Below are 22,674 nucleotides of genomic sequence, written 5' to 3' on the forward strand. Positions count from 1 at the left end.
ATGCATTCATTAGACATTTCTTTAAGCCCTGCAGCAGAAGTGGTTAACTCCCCAATTTCTAAACGTAACCATGCTTTTTGGTCACATCCACGGTGTCTAGAAAAGTCTACCAGCAATCACATTGGCAACTGTGCTTTCCATAAACGTACTGTAGACTACCCCATTTTCAAATATGCTTATTACTAGCATAGTTACAGCCACAATGTGGACAGACAGCATAATCTAATGACTTAACTGTGGGAGTGGGAGCTCAAAGTTTTAATAGGCTTCTACTTTCCTATGCCAGCTCATCCACATATTTGTTGCATGCCAGCTAAACGTCTGTAAATGATAATACTTACCTATCTCACAGAGTTGCCAACATTAATCTTCAGTACAAAGTATTATGAAAATGCCTTTACAGTATGAGTTAAAGTACTTTCTTCAGCTAGAAGTCTGTAGTCTACCATGCATTTCATACGTTTTAATACATGCTCAAACCTTAATTGGTACTGTATGTTCTGAAAATAGAAGTCACAGGAACATGGTAAATAATTAGTTTGCAGGTTACTCACCTTCGGAAGATAATCACAACCGAGAAGAATTGCTAGCCCAATCAGAGACTCTCTGTCACAACACAGTTTCTCCTTAATAGAGGACATTGTATAGCAGTCAACATGTGGGTCCTACAAGAAAAATATTACAGCTGGGAATAGTGTAGGCAGGACCACAAGTGACTAGCAAATTGGCTTGTTGCTGACACAGGTTAACAACAATTTGGCCTACTGTTGTTCAATGGCTAGCATAGAAGAGACCAAGCCATTTGTCATTGCTACACAAAGTATGATTGACAAAAATATCATCCTATATCGAAGACTGACCACATGATTTTAAGAATTGCAGATTCCAAAATCTACATACAAATGTAACTGTATTTAAGTAAAATAATTAATCAAGGATTAGAAATTTAACCAACATCCTAGGCTTACAGAATTACAAAAGAACACTCTGAAGCTGCAAAGGATGAATGAAGAGGAGGAAGTCAGGATTGACCTCTATCAAAGTATCTGAACTAAAAAAATATAAAAAATTATAACCCAATTTTCAAACTTTTTAGGCACCTCGACAGATATTTAGACAACTACAGTAAATACCCATTTTAATACTGATTTGAACACCTAATTTAGGGCATCCCACTTTGAAAACTGGGCTCTAGTTTACTCTGTACACATGTATAGCCAAATGAACACAAGCAAATTGCCCTACACCATTTTATTTTTTTAAATTATGTGCTCCCAGCTCTGCCTCTCTTTGTTCCATTAGTTCTCACAAAGATACAAGCACTTTTTTTTAGCTAAAAAACAGTTTCTCACACCAGGATACATTTAAAACTCCCATCTTTACTCCATTTGCTACCGCACTTGCTTGATGCCTTAGACTTAGCATTCATCTCTCTGCATGCTATAGAAGAGTGCACAACGAAGTTATATGTTCTGTCTTCTCCAAGGGTGGTATCAAACTACATTCCTAATGTATCCATAATTTTAATCAGGTGGTCTGTTTTATTGGCATCATCAGTGCTTGATTTGAGGAGCAGCAGCCATTATCATGTGTGAAAGTGTTACACATTTTAATTTAATGTAAGATGCAAACAAGTGAATTTGCATTTATTTAACCCCATAGACCTGTTGCTCCTATAGGCACACAACTGTCACTGCAGGGCTGTGTCCTGTATAAAATTTACAGCTTTAAGTCACATAAGAATTCATGTAATAGAAAACCTAAACAGACAGCAGATAATTTCATGTTTGTTATTCAACTCAGCTGTTTTTCTCATTCATTCAGTTCTTGAACACTAATAAATCAAGCAAAGAAAGTCTGCTGTGTGAAAACAGATTTTAAACAAGACCAAATACAGGAAGACAAAAGTATGATACTGTTAGTGACGTTAATATAGTATTTAGGCCTGTATATTTGCCTGAAATAAAATTTTGGGTTTTGTTTGCCTGTTTGACTTTTGATATTTTTACCAACATGTGTGAACAAAGACACTGCGTTGCATTTGCCCACAACCAGATGGGGTTTATAGCACAATGAAAAAAAATAAGGAAGTGAGTTAAAGTGTTGCTGGCTTTGGTGGGAGTTTAGTATGTACAACTACCTCAACTCCTATCGCAAGGTAAGGTCAAGCGACCAGTTGGGAGGGGCAAGGAGGGGTGGCATAAGAAACACTAAAAAGAGAAAGAAAACATGACCCTAGCTGAAACAAAATTTCGCTCCCTACCCCTCCGATGAGGCACAAAAGAGGTGGTAGCAAAGCCCCAAGACTCATGACCCTCCAAAACGGAGCATGACCATAAATTGTAAGGGGTGGGACCAGTGGTGTGCACTACAGATATAATTAAGAAGGAGGAGGTGGGAAAAAGGAATGGGGAAAAGCTCTGCAGTGTACAGAGCTATGGATATACTTGCTTGATTAACCCCAATAACCATTACATTGCCTCCTCTTTGGATTCTGGTCTTCCGCTTTATGTCTGTCTGACAAGAATCAAGGGAGGGGTGAGGGAGAAGCCCTAACAGATACCTACTTAATTGTTCAAAATATTTATGGTGCTTCACATTTAGTTGAGCAATATAATGAGAGTGAAGTAGTCTGAAGGAAAAAAGACTCCAAAAAACCTAACACAGTACCTTTGCATTCATGGTGAAATTTCTATAAACTGTTTGAGCTCCATACAAGAAAACATCTCCATCATTGGTAATGCAGCCATCCACATATCCATTTGCATTCAGGTAAGCACACATTGCCTCCGCTTCACCAGCTGCTTGAACCCAAGGTAATCCTAAACACTGCAACATTTCAAGGCACTAAAAAAACAAAAATATTCAAGAGAAGACAGAGATTGAATCTTCAATCATCCCTTTCTACAATTAACCATTTTTTTAAAATGGTCCTCAGGGTAATGTGTATGTCTGCAGTGGCCATCATTATTATTATCATCAACGTAGTACTATCACTGTATGTGTCACTTTGCAATACATGTGGCATTGCAAACAAAGAATAGATCCTTGACTGAACTAAATTTATAGTGAGTAGGGACATGGTTATGTTCAGTTTCCCAGTACTAAACACACACTGAGTGATTAGTGCTCATTCCTGCCAGAACAATTCACAGATCAGATAGGCTCATCAGATTTTTGAAGGAGAGAGGCTGGAGGATTGGCATACATTGCTTAGGAGGCTTCTGTGCAGAAAGGGGCACAGAAGTAGACAATGAGTGAAGCTTGGGTGGAGCATAGGCAAGACAAAGTATGAAACAGGACTTCTTAAACTTTCATCATGGATCGCATCTTAATGAAGTGCCTCAGGGATCCACGTCCCCTCCCATTCATGATCACATAACATCTCTGTGGTAATTACAGCGATAGCTTAAGTGGAAAAGTAATAGATGGGCATGTGCAGAGGAACAGAGGAGCCAATCCATAGATGCAAGAAAGTTGTGCATGTACATGAGTGAGGTAGGGGTCCAGCGGAAATCATGGTCAGAACAGCAGAAAAGGAAGGTTATCTTTGTAGAAGTGTTGGGTGCAAACTACCTGAAGTTACTGTACTGAATTATTATGGTGGCTTCTCTTCACAAGTCAGGATTTTTAACAAATCAAAACCACAAAAGTGACATTGTAAGAATTGCTGTCCTAGTGGAGTATAGCTCAGTCCAAGCAGCTTGACAATATTAATATATTTTATTCAGGTTATTCATCTGGTGCCAGAGCCAAAACCCACTGAAATCAAAGTGAATATTTCCACTGGCCTTTGGATCATGCCCTTGAAGAGCAAACAAACAAAGCAAATAAAACGTCTTCTCTCATTTCATTCCTGTTCTATAAGTACTTTTCCAACACTATCAAAAACTTTAAGTACAGTTTACTTCAATCACAAAAGAAATCTGGCAAACAAGTGAATCTCCCAATTAGTATCTCCCAAGTTACTAATTGCTCTACAATGTTACTTAAAAGGACAGTAGTAATTGTGGTCCAAGGCTCACAAATTCAACATGCAAATTGATATTGCCATGTATTTTTTTATGCCACAAGCAATCATGTAGTACATTATTTTGACATGAGAGCAAAGAGCTGAACATTAAGGAAATGAGGAATTAGTAACGAAAGATATCAATAAACAAAAACTTCCATACAGATTGACAGAGCTATTTGTGCTGCAACCTTGGTTCTTTCAACCTAGTTAAATACATTTCTCACTAAACATTTTCACAGCTAACTAAGTTGAACTCTAGGGTACAGATGTGGGGACCCGCATGAAGGACCCCCTAAGCTTCTCTCTACCAGCTTAAGTTAAAAACTTCCCCAAGGCACAAATTCTTCCTTGTCCCTGGAATGGTATCGCTGCCACCACCAAGTGAGTTAGACAAAGATTTAGGAAAAGGACCACTTGGAGTTTCTGTTTCCCCAAAATATCCCCCTCAAGACCATTCACCCCCTTTCCTGGGGAGGCTTGAGAGTAAACAAGGTGAGCACAGACCAGCCCCTTAGGTTTTAGGACACTAAAAACCAATCAGGTTCTTAAAAGCAGAACTTTATAATAAAGAAAAACTAAAAGAAGCACCTCTGTAAAATCAGGATGGAAGGTAATTTTACAGGGTAATCAGATTCAAAACACAGAGGATTCCCCTATAGACAAAACTTTAAAGTTACAAAAAAACCAGGAATAAACCTCCCTCTTAGCCTAGGGAAAATTCACAAGCTAAAACAAAAGATAATCTAATGCATTTCCCTTCTATTACTTACAATTTGTAATCTTAGATGCTTAGTTCAGGTATGGCTTTAGGAGATGTATTTTCCCTGCCCTGGTTCCTCGCTGTCCAGGAGAGAACACAAAGAAACACAAAACAAAAACCTTCCCCCACAGATTTGAAAGTATCTTCTCCCCTTATTGGTCCTTTTGGTCAGGTGCCAACCAGGTTACCTGAGCTTCTTAACCCTTTACAGGTAAAGGAGGGATTTTATGCTACCCTTAGCTGTATGTTTATGACACATGGCTATTTGCCTGGTTCACAGATCTAGGCTAGAAAACAAGTCTATTGTGTTATTTATGTAATGACCAAAAGCGTGCTAGATGCTTTAGAGCAGTGGTTCTCAACCAGGGGTCTGCCAAGCAGGGCCGGCATTAGACTTGCTGGGTCCCAAGGCAGAAAGTCAAAGCCTCAGACCTGGGGCTGAAGCTGAAGCCTGTGCAACTTAGCTTCACAGGGCCCCCTGTCGCAAGGAGCCCTGAGCAGTTGCCCTGCTTGCTACCCACTAATGCTGGCCCTGGCTTTAAAATACATAAAAACAGTTCTTGCAGCACAGACAGGCTGTGGAATTTGTACAGCATGTTTGGGGTTCCTCAGAAAGAAAAAGGCTGAGAACTCCTGCTTTAGAGACATATACACAGGTCTATACAACACAAATATGTTTATTAGGTAAGTAATCAAAAATATAAAAGAAAAAAGGCTTTGAGGAATTAGATGGCTTGAGAAATTGGTAATGAGATACAAAGCCTTTTACCTCATAATCACTAGTCTGAATCCAGCACAGATCAATAATGACTGGAGCGACTTGTCATGCAACAGCTGTTAGAAGAAGTGCTAGAATTTCAATCTACTTTCAAATGGATGGGTGTCCTGATGCCAAAATCACCACAACAATAGTTCACCTTCCTACCAGGATCAGCAAAGAAATTAAGGAATGGAACAGAGTAAGTCAGGTTTAAGGCGCATCCAAGGAATGGTGAAGAGAGCTTGTGCCAACACTACCTGCATAATGCCTATTGTGTGCTTAGCTAGAGACGAGTCTCCAGCATTGTCAACCTAGAACTATTAACAGGCACTATATTTACTTAGGATTTACTGTCAATATGCATACCTTGGGGTTTAATGAAAATGTATTGAAATTTGCATAGTTAGGGGAGACTAAGTGTGTAGACTCCAGAGGGTGCATCATTATTTTTACATGTGCTAATTCAAATGATCATTCTGCAGTGAGTGACATCTTTGTGTTCAATGCTGTACAGTACATATGGGAACACACTGCCCCAAGAAGTTTATATGAACTTCACAAAAGAAGGGGGTTCATAAACTTTTAATTTAACAAATTAAAGGATTTATATCCAATCTCAAAGTGATGTAAATTTTGGGGGAGGGGGTAGAATCTCATTGAAAAATCTGTGTGGAGTCATTTCTCTGTCAGATTTATTGTAAATTCTTTCCTTTTTTTTTTTTAAATGTTTTTTCCTCCATCTCCGTTCTCTAATACCACAAATAATGAAATTCCTCTATCACTCACCTCTTTTAAAATGGATTTAAAATAGGATCTCCCTGTTTTTGCAGCCCTAGGTTTTTTCGAAGACCCATAGCGCAGCTCATTCCTCTTACTGATTGTTTCTGCTTTCAGCTTTGGGGCATCCCCCTCCATCACAAACACCAATTTGATTTCCATTGAGGTTAAAGAAGAGATTCGAAAAAATAGATTCCTGTATTAACAAAGTAAATAATTTCACTGAAAAATTTAGTTACAAATTAAGCCTGATGACAACTGGTGTGTATACACTAAATGGAAATTTCATGTTGGTCAAAACTTCATAATGAAACCTACACAGTTTCAAACCAAGGAAAAAAAACAACAAAAGAAACACCTTAAGGACAATTGGATTATAGCCCTACCCCAATGCTTCTCCATCCACCCAAAAAGATTCTATAGCTGCCATTTGGAAAACATACACAAAAATATCAGAAAAGATTTCATACCATTTTGTATTGCAAGTCTTTGTACAGGTACATAACTATATGGTAATATGGACTACCATGGATTTTGGAAGTACCTTGGCATAATTCTGGAAGCACAGCACCAAACGAGCAAACTATATCATACAGATTCAAATACTTACCGGTTACAGTTACCCACCCAAAAAAAGGGGGGGAAAAAAAAGATACTGTACCTAAGATGAGGCTTGGTGACTACTCCAATCATCTTTTTAACAGTCTGTGCCTCACACACCCACAGACTTAAATCAACAGCAAGGGTTTTTCCCCTGAGACTTCTCAGATGAACATGTTCTTTCACAGGCTCCAGGATCTGCCATAGATTAGTCACTCCCATTGTCCTGAATTCCTTCGTGCCAAAGTGAGGGCATCAGTTGTAAAGACTGATCAAAACAAAAGTTTACAGCTCATAATATGGAATGTGGTAATTTTTTTTGGGGGGGGGAGGGCAGAAGTAAGTGCTCTAAGTACTTCTAAAAATAACTGTTAATGACTAAGTCAGTGGTTCCCAAACTTGTTCCGCCGCTTGTGGTGGGCCGGCCGGTTTGTTTACCTGCCGCGTTCACAGGTTTGGCTGATCGCTGGCTGCGGTTCACTGCTCCAGGCCAATGGAAGCTGCTGGAAGCGGCGCGGGCTGAGGGACATACTGGCCATCGCTTCCAGCAGCTCCCATTGGCCTGGAGCAGTGAACCGCAGCCACTGGGAGCCGCAATCGGCCAAACCTGCGGACATGGCAGGTCAACAAACTGGCCCGGCCTGTCAGGGGCTTTCCCTGCACAAGCAGCTGAACAAGTTTGGGAACCACTGGACTAAGTGAATGACACAATCAAGCCATCCAAATATTTAGAGATTTCAGTTTATAAACCCCTTGTTTAATGGATGAGCTCCTTGTAGGACAACTTTTATTATAAACAGGCTACAGTGCTGTCTGAACAGAATGATAAAGATGTCCAGTTTAAGAAATCATTTTCATCTACATCTGAAGTACCTCTTTCTCACTTTACATGATAACTGAACATCTACTGCCCCAATCATTTCTCACAGAAAATCTGGATTTCTATGGATAAACATATTTCTGTTCGACTACAAGAAAAGAGCACAGATACATGCCATTGTGTCTTTCTATTCCAAAACTGAGGGTGAGACTGTTTGAAATTCATGCTCCTTTATTTCTTCTTGAAGTTCCCACTTCCGTCGAACATCTGGGAATTACTTTTATGGAAATAATGCTTTTTGTCCACAACCAGAAAGACACTGGAACAGATCCTCAGGTGGTGGAAGTGATCACAGCTCCACACTGGAGCTATGATCATTTATACAAGCTGAGGATCTACCCCAGTATATTAAATGGGATACATTCCTTTTAACTCTCTCTGCTTATGACTCTAAATTCTTCCTTTCCTGAATCCCTCCCCCATTCCTTCCTGTAATCTGATTTCCTTTTATTTCTGTTTTCTCGTCCTCTTTCCCATCCCCTTCAGCCTTAACTGACCCTCCTTTCCAGTGCTCTTCTCACTTTCACCCCCTGCCACTCTTAAAATATCAACCTTTTACCTCTACCCTGCTTCTTTGCGAGTGTCCATTTCTTCACCGCAACACCAATCCATTCCTCTTGGAAGGAGAAGAAATACATTTTCCTTATGCTTATTTCTCTACATTTCAATATGAAATAGACTTAAATAGAAATTGGATTTTTTTTTAAATCACTGTTGTTAATGGTTTATGAATGTGTCTATTTTACTTTTGAAATAAAGAAAATCTCTCATAGAAATGACACAGCAATCAGGTTACATTGTCACATTAAGAAAAAAAGATTGTTTGTGCTTAAAGAGTTTTGCACTACTTTCGAGAGCAAATCATGACCCTGTAGGTCAAAATTGTATCAAATAGGAAGACAACTGCAGAGAAGTTTGGATACAGATGAGGAATGCTGCCATCTAGCAGCCTCTTGAGCATGTGGCTTTCACAGAAAAGGGGTATCAGAGAAACAGTGTTAATGCAACACTAACAAAGAAGTATGAAGCCCTATATACCTGGGATTCAGCTAATTGATCAGTTATTTCTCTTGCTCTCATTGCAGGAATTACAAGTTGTTCTAACTGAAGGACTTCTCACTACTGATTTTCAGGGGTTACATTCTCCCAGTAGATGGTCCATGCCTCTGGAATTTGCAGGACCTAAATCTGTATTAATTCGCTCAAATAAGTGGACTGATTTTCAGAAGTGCAGAGCACATACAGTTTCCTTTCCTTTCTAGGGAAACCACTCACTCTGGGTAGTTAAGCCTTTGTTCCCTGGCCCCAATCAGGTCACTTAATTACGCTCCTACCTTTAAGAAGCCAAAGCTTGGAAATGTTACCTTGTTTGACCTTTGAAAGATTTCTGCTTTAGTTTATTACTGGATATTGATACTTTTGCTGTTGAGCAAAGGGCTTCTCTGCTGGCTTTTGAAGCCCAAAGGCTGCTTTTTCTTTTCATAAACATAATGGTAAGGTGACCAGTTGCTTTGCAGTGGGAGCCAATATAATTTTTCAAACAGATAAATTTAACAAGAGAAAAAGCACATGCCTGCTAAATTGTAGTACTGCGTCTGGCAAGAAAACTATCCCCCTTAGCAACAATGTAGGCTTCCTTTCTCTAAGGACTTAAGAACTTCAGCTTCTAAATGCTGGGAAATCCCAGAAGTTAATTCATTGGCTAGTAAAGAGCTGATGACTTATATTAAGCATTTTTGTGCCCGATGGGCATTTGGAAAGTATCTAGTAATACAAGTCAAATACATTGGCATAGCTATGCTTCTGAAGTTTTATGTACCAGAACAGGCATTGTAAGAAATTAAGTGGCCCTGAGTGCAAATCTGTAAAAAAAATAAAAATGTGTGTTGGGCTACCTCTTGCACTGTAAGAAATCTGATGTTGTGAACAGCACAGGCAAGAGAACAGAAACAGGAAACTGAGATTTTTCCCACTCTAGTTGCTGTGTTTCTGCTGACACCTGGGGCTGGCCTGTACCAGCCAACTGGGGCTGCAGAGCTGTTCCACTACTGTGTAGACTTCAGGGCTTGGCCTGGAACCCAAGCTCTGGAACCCTCCCACCTTGCAAGGTCCTAGCACCAAGACTCCAGCCCAAGCCCAGAAGTCTACACAGCAATGAAAGAATCCTGCAGTCCAAGATTGAGTGGTTGGTACGGGGCAGTTGTGGGTGTCTAGTTGCTGTGTAGACATGACCGCAGAGACACTCATTTGCTAAGTAGTAGCGTCAACAGTATATACTTACTCAGATAAAAGATGCTTTAAAACTACACAGAAGTATTCTTTTTTGCCACCATAATATTTTAATATTTCCAATAGTTACCTTTAAAAAATAGAAAGCCTTGAACAGAGCACTCTGCAGGGGGAAAATTAACCTTCTTACCACCTAACTGGGACTTCCAGCTTTTTGGGAGGTGAACGAGACAACACTTAGCAAAAAGCCCTTTTGATGTTACCATTTGTTGCCTATAAATCAGTCTACGTTTCTTATATAGCTTCCTATAACCTTTGTGTTAATTGGTTTATTAGTACTATGATGACATAGCACATCAGTATTAATTGAAAGGGAGGATAAATGCATCAAAAAGTATTTCTAATTCCATACACATGCAGAAGTAGCTATATAGACAAAAGTGTGGCTAAGGCAACTTACAAAATGAAAAATAAAACAAGACAATGTTTCTCAACATCATAGTAAAATATTAATTTATAACTAGGGATGTGATTTTTCCTTTCCATGATTCAAAGTATATTAGTTGCTGAAGTAGCTAGACGTGCCATAATAAATTTTGGAGGTTCTTTTATTTTTGTCATTTAAATGATTTAGGTGCTAACCATCTTGCAGAAAACTGTACTGTCTTGAATGGGGCTCTTTGCAAAAGACCCATCTAAACAGATTTTATTTCAGGGGCCTCAGTTATACCAAATCTCCCATCCCACCTTCTATACCTTAGAGAAGGTTACATCTTCACAGCAGGACCTTATTTTTCCTGTAAGTCTGTAAATCACCCTAAAACACTGTTGATGTTATAATAAAAACAACAAAATTTAGGGAGTTGGTCTGGCTTCCACAAAAGTGAATTGCAATACAGTCACTGACATCAGGTCCAGGATCTAGACTTGTAAACCAGCCTTTAAAAGTTTAGAGCCAGTAAGTCTTACAAACAATGAACATTTTACATGATTACAATTAACTCAACAAAAACAAAGGGAGTACTTAAAATGAGTAAACAAATTTAAAGCTGATGACAATTAATGGTTTGCTTTAAACAGGTCATCTGACTATGCAAATTTATCCAAGAAATCTTGGCCAATGCCCCTCAATTCTGCCCTACAGTTCCCCTGCCCTTCCCATACTGAGATCTCCCCACACAGGAGAGTTCTGCAATTACTTGTTTTGAACTACAATCCTCACCGGTATTCCAAGTCCTGAGATATCACCACACAGCTTTGCCAACACACCTAAGCTCCCAAAGTGCATCACCCACTGCTATTTCATTTGTGGGATATCCCCTTGTTTTCAGTAGGACAAAAGAGTGAAAAAGTTTTATGAAATGAAACGCAAAACACATTCGGTGCAATTTAGTCTTACTCTTCAAATATAAAAAGACATGTTGCACAAGATTAAACACTTGCAATTCTTTCTTTCTGTAAGTAAAACACAAGAATAAAACTATTAAGTCCCCATGCTACTAGCTGCTTAGGCTGCATACAATGCTGCATCTGCCCTTAAAATACCAATACTTTTACCAATCCATGTGTATTCTCAGCATTAGTGGATTTTGGAGGGGGAAAGGGAAGAGAAACACTAAAATCCTGAACCCATTGGGGCATAGGCACTGAGGTTTTCTTTTCCCCCAGGGTGCTCCACCCCCACTCTGCTCTGAGGGCAACCCCCACTTCACCCCATTCCCTCAGGCCCCACCTTAACTCCGCTTCTTCCTGCCCCTGCTCTGCTCCCTCCCCAAGGCCCTCACCTGCTCACTGCTCTCCCCCAGCTTACAATCAGCTGTTTCAGGGTGCCACCAAACAGCTGGGGCTGGTGGTGCTGAGCACCCACTATTTTTTTTCTGTGGGTGCTCCAGCCCCAGAGCACCCATGGAGTCAGCACCTATGATTGTGGGTACTGGGACGGCCCACCCAGAACTAAAGGTCTATCCACTCACCCAGGCCATAACTGAAGTCTTGGGGCAACAAATGAACAAACAAGAATGGAGGGAGAGTCAAAAGTTAAAAAGCAGGGAACTAGAACAGGAAATAGACGAGAGAACACTCAACAGTGCACACTGCTCCTCAAAGGTGTCTAGGGAGCCAGTGGACACTGCCCAAGGAACTTTGCTTGGAGGTGTGAGACAAGGGACCAGAAATAAGCCCCACAGTCACAGAGATGCCAGTGCCAGGAGGCTGACAACGAGGTCTTGTGACTTTCTGAGGACATGGATGGGGTGTGTGTAAATGAGGTGTGGGGAGAAGTGCAGCCAGAACCTCAGTAGGAGGTTCATCAGATGGCAGCCCCTCAAGACCATTGGAGTAGAGTGTCCCAAACTTCTCAGGGTCTTGCCCCCCGTTACTGCTGTCTGTCCTCCACAGGAGGTTGTGGCTCCAGGGGCAGGGGGACATGGACGAGATAAGGGGCCCAAGGCTGGGGCTGCAGCTGGACCATGGTGGGGGCCAGCAGCTGGGTGCAGAGCCGTGGCCAGGGCTGAGAGCAAAGCTGGGTGGTGCTCCTGCACAACCCCCTCCCCCCTCTGCGTGGGGGCTGGTCTGGGCCCTGCTGTGTCCCCCCAAATGTTCCTCTGCACACCCTAAGGGGGTGCACCCCACAGTTTGGGGACCTCTTCTCTATGCAAATGTGCAGCACAGTCTCCCTCTTGCTGCAGAAAGGACAGGTGTTAGGGAATTCTGCGAACTGCATCAGATACATATGCCTGTGCTTCTGGCTCCCTGGAGGAACTGTCAACTAATATCCCTGGTGGGCCACCACTAAACTGCTGGTTTCAGTGTAACAGCCGTGTTAGTCTGTATTCGCAAAAAGAAAAGGAGTACTTGTGGCACCTTAGAGACTAACCAATTTATTTGAGCATAAGCTTTCGTGAGCTACAGCTCACTTCATCGGATGCATCGGATGAGCTGTAGCTCACGAAAGCTTATGCTCAAATAAATTGGTTAGTCTCTAAGGTGCCACAAGTACTCCTTTTCTTTTCACTAAACCGCTGCAGCTCACTCCTGATACTAGGTTCTTGGGGGACTATAGGCTACACTGCATCCAGGGCTCCTGCACTGTTTCTGCGGAGCCAGGGCAAGGCCAGGATTGGAGTTCAGGTCCCCACAGTGGGAAGCAGGTAACAGTCTTGATGGGGTCCGACTATAAACACACATCCCCAGGATGCTAAGCAGGAGCAACTGGGATGTAACACAGGGTTGGATATTTTAGGGAGACCAAGATGTGACCTGTGTGTCAGGAGAGTGAGTGTGGGAGGGGATCCGAGCCGGGGGGCGGGGGGAAGGAGAAGGGGAGAACTAGTGTGGGATGGGACGCAGAGAGGAGGAAACAGCCCAGGCAGGGAGGGGACTGGGAACCGAACGCGGTTGTGTTTGTGTGTGGGGGGGGGTTGTGACAGGAGGGAACAGCCCAGGCGGGGTGGGGGCTGGGCACCGAACGCGGGTGTGGTGGGGGAGGGGGGTGAGAGGAGGGAACAGCCCAGGCGGGGTGGGGGCTGGGCACCGAACGCGGGTGTGGTGGGGGAGGGGGCTGAGAGGAGGGAACAGCCCAGGCGAGGTGGGGGCTGGGCACCGAACGCGGGTGTGGTGGGGAGGAGGGTGAGAGGAGGGAACAGCCCAGGCGGGGTGGGGGCTGGGAAACGAACCAGTCTCCAGGGGGTCCCACCTGTGCGGCCGGCAGCGCCACGACGTCGCACTCTACAGACTGTATCACTCAGTCCCGGCCTCAGCGTCGGATTCGTATTTGGCGGGGGACCCTCCCACCTTCCCTCCCGGAAGCGGCTCCACCTCCGCGAGGTGGTGGGGCGCGGAAGTACTCGGGCCGCGCGTGCGCACTCGGGCGCGGGGACCGGGCTCGCCCGCTTTCCCTTTCCGGCCGGTGGTCGCAGGCTTGCAGCCTAGCTGGGGGTGGGGGCGGGGCAGGGCAGCGCGGGGTCGAACGCTGGGACTCGGAGCGGGTTTCAAATCTAAACGGATCCTAACGCTACCCGCTGTTCCTTCTCCGCAGCCCCGCCCTCCTGCCCGCGAGGTAAGCGGGGCGCCTGGGGAGCCGCTCCTCCTCGCGATGAGCGCGGGGCTCAGCGGCACAGCCGCTGGCGCAGGCAAATCGCCCTACCCTCATGGAAGGGGGGGTCGCCTGAGCCCCCGCCCCCGCTCGCCGGGCCGGTGGAGCTGCTGGGCAGCGCGTTGGGATGGCGTCCTTGGTGGCCAGGCTGCCAAGTCCCTGAGTGGCCGTGGGAAACCTGTGGTCACACTAACGTGGCTCTTCCCAGTGTATCAAAAAGTGTTGCGTTGTATTGTACCCCCAGGTGCCACTAGGCTAGATCCTGGTTTTCGTGAGCGCTGGGGGCCAGGGAGCCCATTGTGCTCGGCGCTGCCCAGACACAGAACACGACAGCCCCTGCCCAGAGGCGTTTACTAGGCAAAACCGACAGACTCGTCGCTTCCAAGGCCAGAAGTGACCCCTGTGATCATAACCCGGGACTGCCTAGAACTAATACCGGTATCCGTTAGAGCCTACCTTTAGAAAAAATCTAATCTTGATTTCAGACCTGTCAGTGATAGAGACTCCACCATGACACTGGTAAATTGTTCAGTGGTTAATTATGCTCACTGTTAAACATTTATGCTTTATTTCCATCTTAAATGTATCTGGCTTCAATTTCCACCCATTGGATTGTGTCCTATCTTTCTGTGGTAGACTGAAGAGCCCATTGTATATTTTTTCCCTATGTAGATACTCCTTAAATTCTGTTTTGTTAAGCTAAAGACAACGGAGTATGTGTAAACAGTGAGACAGTACTGGCCAGCATGATAAACTGTAGTCTCTGTACACTAGATCAGGCCAATGGAAGTGGTCTGCAAAATCTGGAAACCATTCTGTAATTGGACAAAATATGGTACTTTGCAACAGAGGGATCTGTTAGCCTGGTCTTCAGATCTCTGTAGTATATTTTTGTGTGGGACAGTTTCAGGGACCAGGCAACCAGGATTCACATGTTTGTTTGTTGAAGTGCTCTCAATGTGTTAGGTGCTTTCCAAATTGTCAATCCTAAAACTGTCACATATTGCCTATTACACAAGGTTAGAAGGAATGGGAAACTCTTCTAGTTGGAGCCAGAGTGTGGTTGAGAAGTGATGTGGGTTTATTTTTAGCATTAGGACAAAGAGTGGTTATTTCTTTCTGGTGCTCCATTTATAACTTTCCTTTAGGGTGAATTATTTCTAAAATCACTAGAAAAGGATGACAGGTTTCAGAGGAACAGCCGTGTTAGTCTGTATTCGCAAAAAGAAAAGGAGTACTTGTGGCACCTTAGAGACTAACCAATTTATTTGAGCATGAGCTTTCGTGAGCTACAGCTCACTTCATCAGATGTTTACCGTGGAAACTGCAGCAGACTTTATATACACACAGAAATCATGAAACAATACCTCCTCCCACCCCACTGTCCTGCTGGTAATAGCTTATCTAAAGTGATCAACAGGTGGGCCATTTCCAGCACAAATCCAGGTTTTCTCACCCTCCACCCCCCCCCACAAATTCACTCTCCTGCTGGTGCTAGCCCATCCAAAGTGACAACTCTTTACATAATCAAGTCGGGCTATTTCCTGCATAGATCAAGGTTTTCTCACATCCCCCCCACCCCCATACACACACAAACTCACTCTCCTGCTGGTAATAGCTCATCTAAACTGACCATTCTCCAGGTTTAAATCCAAGTTAAACCAGAACATCTGGGGGGGGGGGGGGTAGGAAAAAACAAGAGGACACAGGCTACCTTGCATAATGGAATAAGGGAGAAGCAACTGAAATCTTAGAGTTGCTGATGAAGGCGAATAGTCTATTGTTATACTTGGTGAAAGACCACTACAGAAAAATATGGGAGGGGAGGGGAAGAAATATACTGTAGCAAGACAGCTATTGAATGTTCTGAGCCACGGAACAAATAATTCTGGTAGGAAAAGAGTGACTAGAGAGAATTTCCACTCTTTCCTCTGCCTCCCCAAGGAAAACCCACCCTAAATTGCTGTTCATCAATTATAGTGGCTGAAGTGAAGAGTGTGATGATCATTCAGTCCATGTTGTTACAGTTTCATTTGGGATGTAAAGTATTCTACTATCTGAAGGAAAGATATAGTTTCTTTTTTAATATTTCCATATCTGCAGGAAAAATTTGGTCATGACGCTGGTTGTTGTCCACTGATTAATCAATCAGAACTAATCTCCAGAATAGATGAGGCCTTAGTAATGAAAATTAACCAATTTAGCTGTATTTTTTTGTTTGTTTCCATTAATGTTAATCTTAAAAGTTTACTCACTGCTTATAATTTCCATAGGAAAACATCATAATTAAATTGTGACACTTGTTTATTTGTCTTTTAGACACAGTGAGAGATTTTCAAAGGTGCCTAAAGGAATTCTTCAGCTCCGTTCCCATAAAAATTAATGGTAACTTTGAAAATCTCAGTCCTAATCTTTACTTGATTACAGCATGCTAGAATTATTATTACCCCAGCAGCTCCCCGCAGGTGGCAGGGGGATGCCTACAGCCACCAGCCCCCTCAGGGGCAGGGGACACTTGGAGCTCCAAACCGCAGGTGGAGGGGGACCCTGGAGCTATGAGCCTCCATGAGTGGTAGGGGCCCCCAGAGCTCCCAGCCATCCCCACCCTGCAGCTGCCCAGCGGCTTCCCATTTTGTAATGGATATTTTTCTTTATTGCCTGTGACCTGTCTGGGACTTTTACTGAAAATATCCATGACAAAATCTTGGCTTTAATTATTATTCGTGCAGTGTATTACCACAACACCAGTTTAACCATAAATTCCTTTATATGCTCTAAACATGATTAAAAAGTCAAAATAATAAGTAATTTACTATGTCCAAACAGTAATATAAAACGTTTATAAACATTTGATGAAGATACTTACAAATGGGCTAAACCTAGGAATGCTTAGATCATCTTGGTCAGGCAGGTATTAGCAATGAACCCTTACTTTTTAATGCCCTTTAATGAACAAATGATGTCATTGCCAATTATCTACTTCACCTAAAAACAATTGAGACAATTCATCTTTATTTCCAGTCTTAATTCAGATAAGATTTACAATCTCCTGTCTTCCCAAGGCCTTTTCTCCCTATCTCTTCGCTCCTTGCTGAACAACAGTTTTTCCCTTGCATGTGGGTTAACCTCAGCCCTAATTTTTGAAATAACACTGGTTTGTGTTTTTCTTTACAACACGTATTTCTTTAACCAAACTTAAGTTAACTCTAATTCTTTAATATTATATTCTACACAACATCTAAAACCTGTGTTGGGTTCATTTCAGAAACATATGAAAGGGGGACTTTGTCTCGGCAATGACAAAGTAAGCCCAGCTTTCTTACTGACAGCAGGTGAGGTGATTTTACCCTGTTCTATCTTTATCTGTTTGTCTTTTCTCTCTTCAATCAAACAGGAAGTAGGATGGAACAGATGTAACCCTGGTGTAAGGCCTCCTTGATACTGTTTTATTTTTCCTTAGGCTATGAGTGACTGGCTTTCAGCATAGGCTCTGCGCTGTCTGTAAACTTGTCAAGTGACAAGTGTCTTCATGGTCTAATGACAGAGCCACTTGTGTGCACTTGGGATTTATCTTTCTTGAGCCTCACCTGCTGAGTAACTTCACTTGCTCTGTTAACTTTGGATATGTTAAATTCTTTAAGACTGGTAATTCTTTATTTTTTTTTAAATCTGAAACCAGTCCTCGTCTGCCAGCTAGTGCTTTATCTTGTAGAGGTGAGTACTGAGTTCTTAACACCTGTTGACTTCAGTGTTCAGGGCTTCTAAGCACCTTGCACAGGGTGTTTAGCAACTTGTAGAATTGTGCCCTTGCTGTATGTTCATGAAAGATATTTTTCAAGTAAATCGTGTGTCACACGAAGTTGAGATCCTGAGTAGAAGAACTTAACCAGTTAGAAATCTTTTAACATTGGAGTAGTGTTTTGAAACTGTTGACATTTCTGGATCCTGCAAGGACTTCTGCACAGGCTTAGTTTTACTTACTGGGCAGACCCACTGAAGTTAGTGGGAATGCTTAGATACATAAAATTAAAATGTGAATGAGTGTTTGCATGATTGAAACTTTATTGTTCCTTTTTGATGCAGAAGTGTGCTTCCCTCCCATGCTTCCTGTAGTGCTAACCATACTTTGGTACTCTAGAAATAAATAAATTCCAGTACAATGTGTACTTTGTTAGTGTCATAACTAAACCTCTAAGTTGAATAGGAGCTATCCATTTATAGTCCAATTGTCGTCATTACCATAATTGTACCAGCACTGATGCCTTTCTGTTGGGTTTGCTCAGCTTTAGGTTTTCAAAATTTTTTCTTTTTGTCTGACTTAATTTTCACTTTGTTTTACTGGGACTTGTCAATATTGCTTCAAAAGTGGGCAGATTCTGTCAGTTTGCTCTTTGTGATCATTCATATTTTTACGTCGATATAGACCTGTGTGTTACAATCTGAGATATTTTTCGTTTAGCTAACTGGAACTTACGATTTACCCTACTTTTTTTCAGTACTTATGGGTAAGAGAAAAGAGGAAAGCTTTTCAAAACCTGGATTCCACAAAAGGCCAAGACAGGAATACACAGATGAATCTAATGATGAGCTTGATGAAGAAGAATGTTCACAGTTTCAGTCTAACAGTAATTCCAGTTCGCAGTCGGTAAGATGTGTGTCCTGTTAGAAATGGTAGTGTTAAAAAAGAGGAAATAAGCAAACTGGTATAAATATACTACTGTTTGACTCAGGTTGATTGTAAAGCAGGAGGGTCTTGCATGTAGGCTGCAGAGGGAACAATATGAAAATAAAGCTACCAGTGATGTTTCTATCTTGTCGTCTTCAGTTGTCCTCTGCTACATTTGAGGAAACATCTTTCCTCTGGAATAATTTTTTAGGGTGCTATCAACCATAATGATCTCTTCCTCAGATTCATACGCACGTGTTACACAATTTCTTGAAGCATTCTGTTTTGATCCTTTTATAAATTTTACAGCCTGTTACAGTCCCCAGTTGTCCTTTGGAATAGACAGTAAAGATTACTTTTTTTAAATGCAACTTTAATAATTTGTGCAATACATACTCATGGCAACTAAGCATTGTTTAAAATTAAAATCATAAGTTGCATTGGCAACCACCGTCAGTTGCATTACTTCTGAGGGCAAAAAACATAGGCAACCAAGTTAAGGAAACAAAATGTTTGGTTAGTCATCCAAAAACGAACCAAATATGTTGTGCAAGTTGATTTTATGTTGCACAGAAATGGGGGGTGGGTGGGAAGTATTTAAAAGATAAATGAGTGACTTGAAAGGAGCAGTTGGAGCCACTGTAGCTTGTTAAACATATTCCAAATACTTTGTGACACCATCAAAATAGAATCATATTTTTGAAATATTTTTTTTGTGTAAAGTGGTAATTTAAAATAAAATGAGGATGAATGTCATCGTTATTGCTCTCTAGAGTAGATGAGTCATAATGAGATAAATATTTTAAGAAAAAATGCTTTAAGAAGAAATGCTCTTCAAATGCAGTGTTGTGTTGTCTGATGTGAGAACTCAAGTTACAGGTGGCCTTTATATATGCTTAAAACCGTTACTTGTTTCTAGGAAACAAAGTACAGAGAAATGTATTCCAAAAGCTTTAACTTTACCCTAAAAACTTTCTAACAAAATATATTTCAACATTTTGCCACTGGATTATCCCTTCTGCTTCTAAATTCAGCTCCTTCTTCCCAACTTTGAAAGTTGTTTAAAAAGAGTAAAGATTATTGTAAAAAAAACAAAAAAAATCTATATGGTGTATGAAGAAAATTATACCACATGGAAGCTAAATAATAAAAGCATGCTGTGTAAGATGTTCATGACTCGGTAACTTTAAGGGGAAAAACTAAGACTATATATACACGGCATACCTCTTGTGTACCTATACCCCACAGTGAAAGGCAGGCTGCATCCACACTGCTGTGTGTAGCTACATATGTCCCCAGAAGCAGGGAGCTGCTGGAGCCTTTCCCTACTGCCTTCCTGCTGCAGGGGAAGACTCCAACAGCAGGACACTACACTGCTAAATATGGCAGCGTACATAGGGAGGCACTGTGTGGGCAAGTAGAGAGCCCTGTATGGTACATACTCAGGTACATACCTGCAGGGTTCAGGAAGTGTCTTTATTAACCTACGCAGTGACTCATCATCTACACTGCTATTTATACCCATGCTGGAGGGGTGTCTGTGGTGCATATACTCTAATGCTATGGAAAGGAGTATGCCGTGTAGATGTACCCTAAAACTATCTTTGATAAATGAAGGATTTTGATAACTATTTGCATTAATGCTACCTTATGACTGAATTACACCACCAACTATACATTTTCATATTGTTGTGTAATTTGTATGCATCGTCACCTAAAGCCCTTCCATCTGTTGTCCTGTTTTGGCTACAAAAGTATATGACTTTTGTTACCACTGCCATTTTATCACTAAGCTCTCATTTTAATTTCTCATTTTACATGACTCAGTTTTGTGTTTGATTTATGTCATTTTCATGATATTTCTGTAGACTTCAGGGGAAGTGGGGATAATTGAAAGCATCCAATTGAAGAACTTCATGTGCCATTCAATGTTGGGGCCCTTTCAGTTTGGATCCAATGTAAACTTTGTGGTTGGAAACAATGGAAGTAAGTATTAATTTTCTCATTTCTCTGTCAGGGGCATTTTTGGGGGACTTATCCAAAAACTAAGCCAAATATGTTCCTAAATATTTAGAGCCAAAGTTCATTAAAAAGTCTTCCTTTTAACTACAGAAAAGGAAAATCATTATTTATACAAACTTCTGCTTTTTCATTAATGTTTGTCTCAGTGCTAAACAAGATAGAGGTTTCTGTATGTTGTGATTTTAATTTATACAATACAACATAGTCCTTAGTCCTGCCATGAGTGCAGGGGGCTGGACTAGATGAGCTCTCAAGGTCCCTTTCAGTCCTACGATTCTGTGAGTCTATGGAAGTTCATTACAAAAATCTGTAAAGTATGCCCCAAAGCAAGTGTTGAGAGATATATATATATATATAAATAAAATAAATATTCTTCAAGTGGAGAACAGAGTTGTGATAAGACAAGAAACCCAAAAGTCCAAAAGAAAAATACTACGCAACTGGTAGACTCACTACTTTCAGAATAGATCCAAAATGTACAGAAATTGAGAAAACTTTATCTGGTGCATGATTTGTCTTAATTCTTGTTCTCTGAAAATTATTTTGTGATTAGAGGTAAAAGGTCAGTATGAACTGAACTCTTGCACATTCAAGCTCTGGAAAATAACTCTTGTTAAACGCGTTGTTACCTTCAAGGGGCTAAAATGCATGACTTTTTGTTTAGTTTGGGTTTTTTTCAAGTCGGGTTTTTAGTAAGTTTATCGGTCCTTTATTCATAATTTAAAGGACGGGTGTTAGGTAAAACAAACCAATTTAAATTTTTCTTGTGCATTTCACCTGCTTGGACAAATCAATAAATAGAAAAATAACTAGTCACCTCAGCTTGCATTTCTAATCACTTTTGCTCTTTGTGTGTTCTGTCCTAGTGGAGCACTGCAATGTTTGGATTGCAGACACTAGAGAAACTTATTATTTTCATACTTAAAATGGTGATCTTTGAATTTTTTGTTCTGTAAAATCTTTTAGTATGGCTTTGTAAAAACAAAATGCACAAACACTACTATTACTTCTCAAATTTGGACGTGAACTACTTGACCTATACTTGTTTATGTTAGGAGACAAAATTAGGGATATTCTTTTCAACTCAGTTTGAATACATTGAACTAAGAAAGCTTTTTGTGGAATAAAAACTGGAAAAGTGGTAATATTTTGCCAACATTGGAATGGTTGGTGTATGCGCCTATCAGATCTTTTACAATAGATATTCTTAAAGTCTATTTTCAATTTTATTAGTCTGACTTAGATGTGTACAGGTTTGGCTAAAATTATATACACTGTAATTGAATTGTATAAATAGAAGATTGCTTGTTTGCTTTTTCAGGTGGGAAGAGTGCTGTATTAACTGCTCTTATTGTTGGGCTTGGGGGAAAAGCTACCACAACTAACAGAGGATCCTCCTTGAAAGTATTTGTGAAAGATGGAGAGAAGTAAGTGAAACAGTGTATTTATTTGTTTGAGGTGGGCTGTTAGTTTGATGTTTAAAGTTAGTTTGGTCCATTGAGTTACAAAGTCCTTAGTTTTCTTTTTTGCTTTATTGGGCCTTTTATAGGATGAGAAACATTTTTAAAAATACAGGAACGTGTGGTTTTAAAATAATAAAAATTAGTAGGTTGGACTTCGGTGTGATATCTGAAACGACTAAATTTTTTAAATTAATCTGAAATTTAGTCACAGTCTTTAAACTGCTATATAAATAGAAATTTCATTTCCTCTCAGTAGTCAATTCTAAGATAACTTAAATATTTTAAAGAATGCCCATAAGTACTGAACTTTCTTTAAACTCTTTACTTTGAGCAGCCTATTTATCCCCTTCTGCCGTGGAACCTTATTTTCGTCTGGAATGGGTTGTCCGATACCCAGAGCTGTTTGTTA

At 41.1% G+C, this 22,674-nt stretch overlaps 2 protein-coding genes across 10 annotated transcripts in view; one reads left to right on the forward strand and one right to left on the reverse strand.

Moving 5' to 3' along the window:
* The window catches only part of GEN1 (GEN1 structure-specific endonuclease), a 33,874-nt gene extending 20,103 nt beyond the window's left edge, over positions 1-13,771 (reverse strand). The window contains exons 1-5 of the mRNA XM_073335952.1: positions 13,716-13,771; positions 6,974-7,180; positions 6,322-6,508; positions 2,671-2,847; positions 555-665 (exon numbers count right to left, since the gene is read on the reverse strand). Coding sequence (XP_073192053.1) covers positions 555-665; positions 2,671-2,847; positions 6,322-6,508; positions 6,974-7,134 — 636 coding nt within the window. The 5' untranslated portion in view covers positions 7,135-7,180; positions 13,716-13,771. The remainder of the gene's footprint in view (positions 1-554; positions 666-2,670; positions 2,848-6,321; positions 6,509-6,973; positions 7,181-13,715) is intronic.
* A 93-nt stretch (positions 13,772-13,864) lies between these two features.
* The window catches only part of SMC6 (structural maintenance of chromosomes 6), a 91,137-nt gene continuing 82,327 nt past the window's right edge, over positions 13,865-22,674 (forward strand). For 2 of the 9 annotated variants that reach the window (XM_073335960.2, XM_073335954.2), the window contains exons 1-4: positions 17,398-17,446; positions 18,611-18,759; positions 20,649-20,766; positions 22,124-22,229. In XM_073335960.2, the coding sequence (XP_073192061.1) occupies positions 18,616-18,759; positions 20,649-20,766; positions 22,124-22,229 (368 nt within the window). In that variant the 5' untranslated portion in view covers positions 17,398-17,446; positions 18,611-18,615. Of the gene's footprint in view, positions 14,079-14,352; positions 14,634-16,433; positions 16,500-17,396; positions 17,447-17,805; positions 17,829-18,610; positions 18,760-20,648; positions 20,767-22,123; positions 22,230-22,674 lie in introns of those variants that run through there. The other 7 variants (XM_073335956.2, XM_073335955.2, XM_073335957.2 and 4 more) reach the window with 7 other exon arrangements.

Source organism: Lepidochelys kempii, chromosome 3, assembly GCF_965140285.1.
Source record: "Lepidochelys kempii isolate rLepKem1 chromosome 3, rLepKem1.hap1, whole genome shotgun sequence".
NCBI classification, from domain to species: Eukaryota; Metazoa; Chordata; order Testudines; family Cheloniidae; genus Lepidochelys; species Lepidochelys kempii.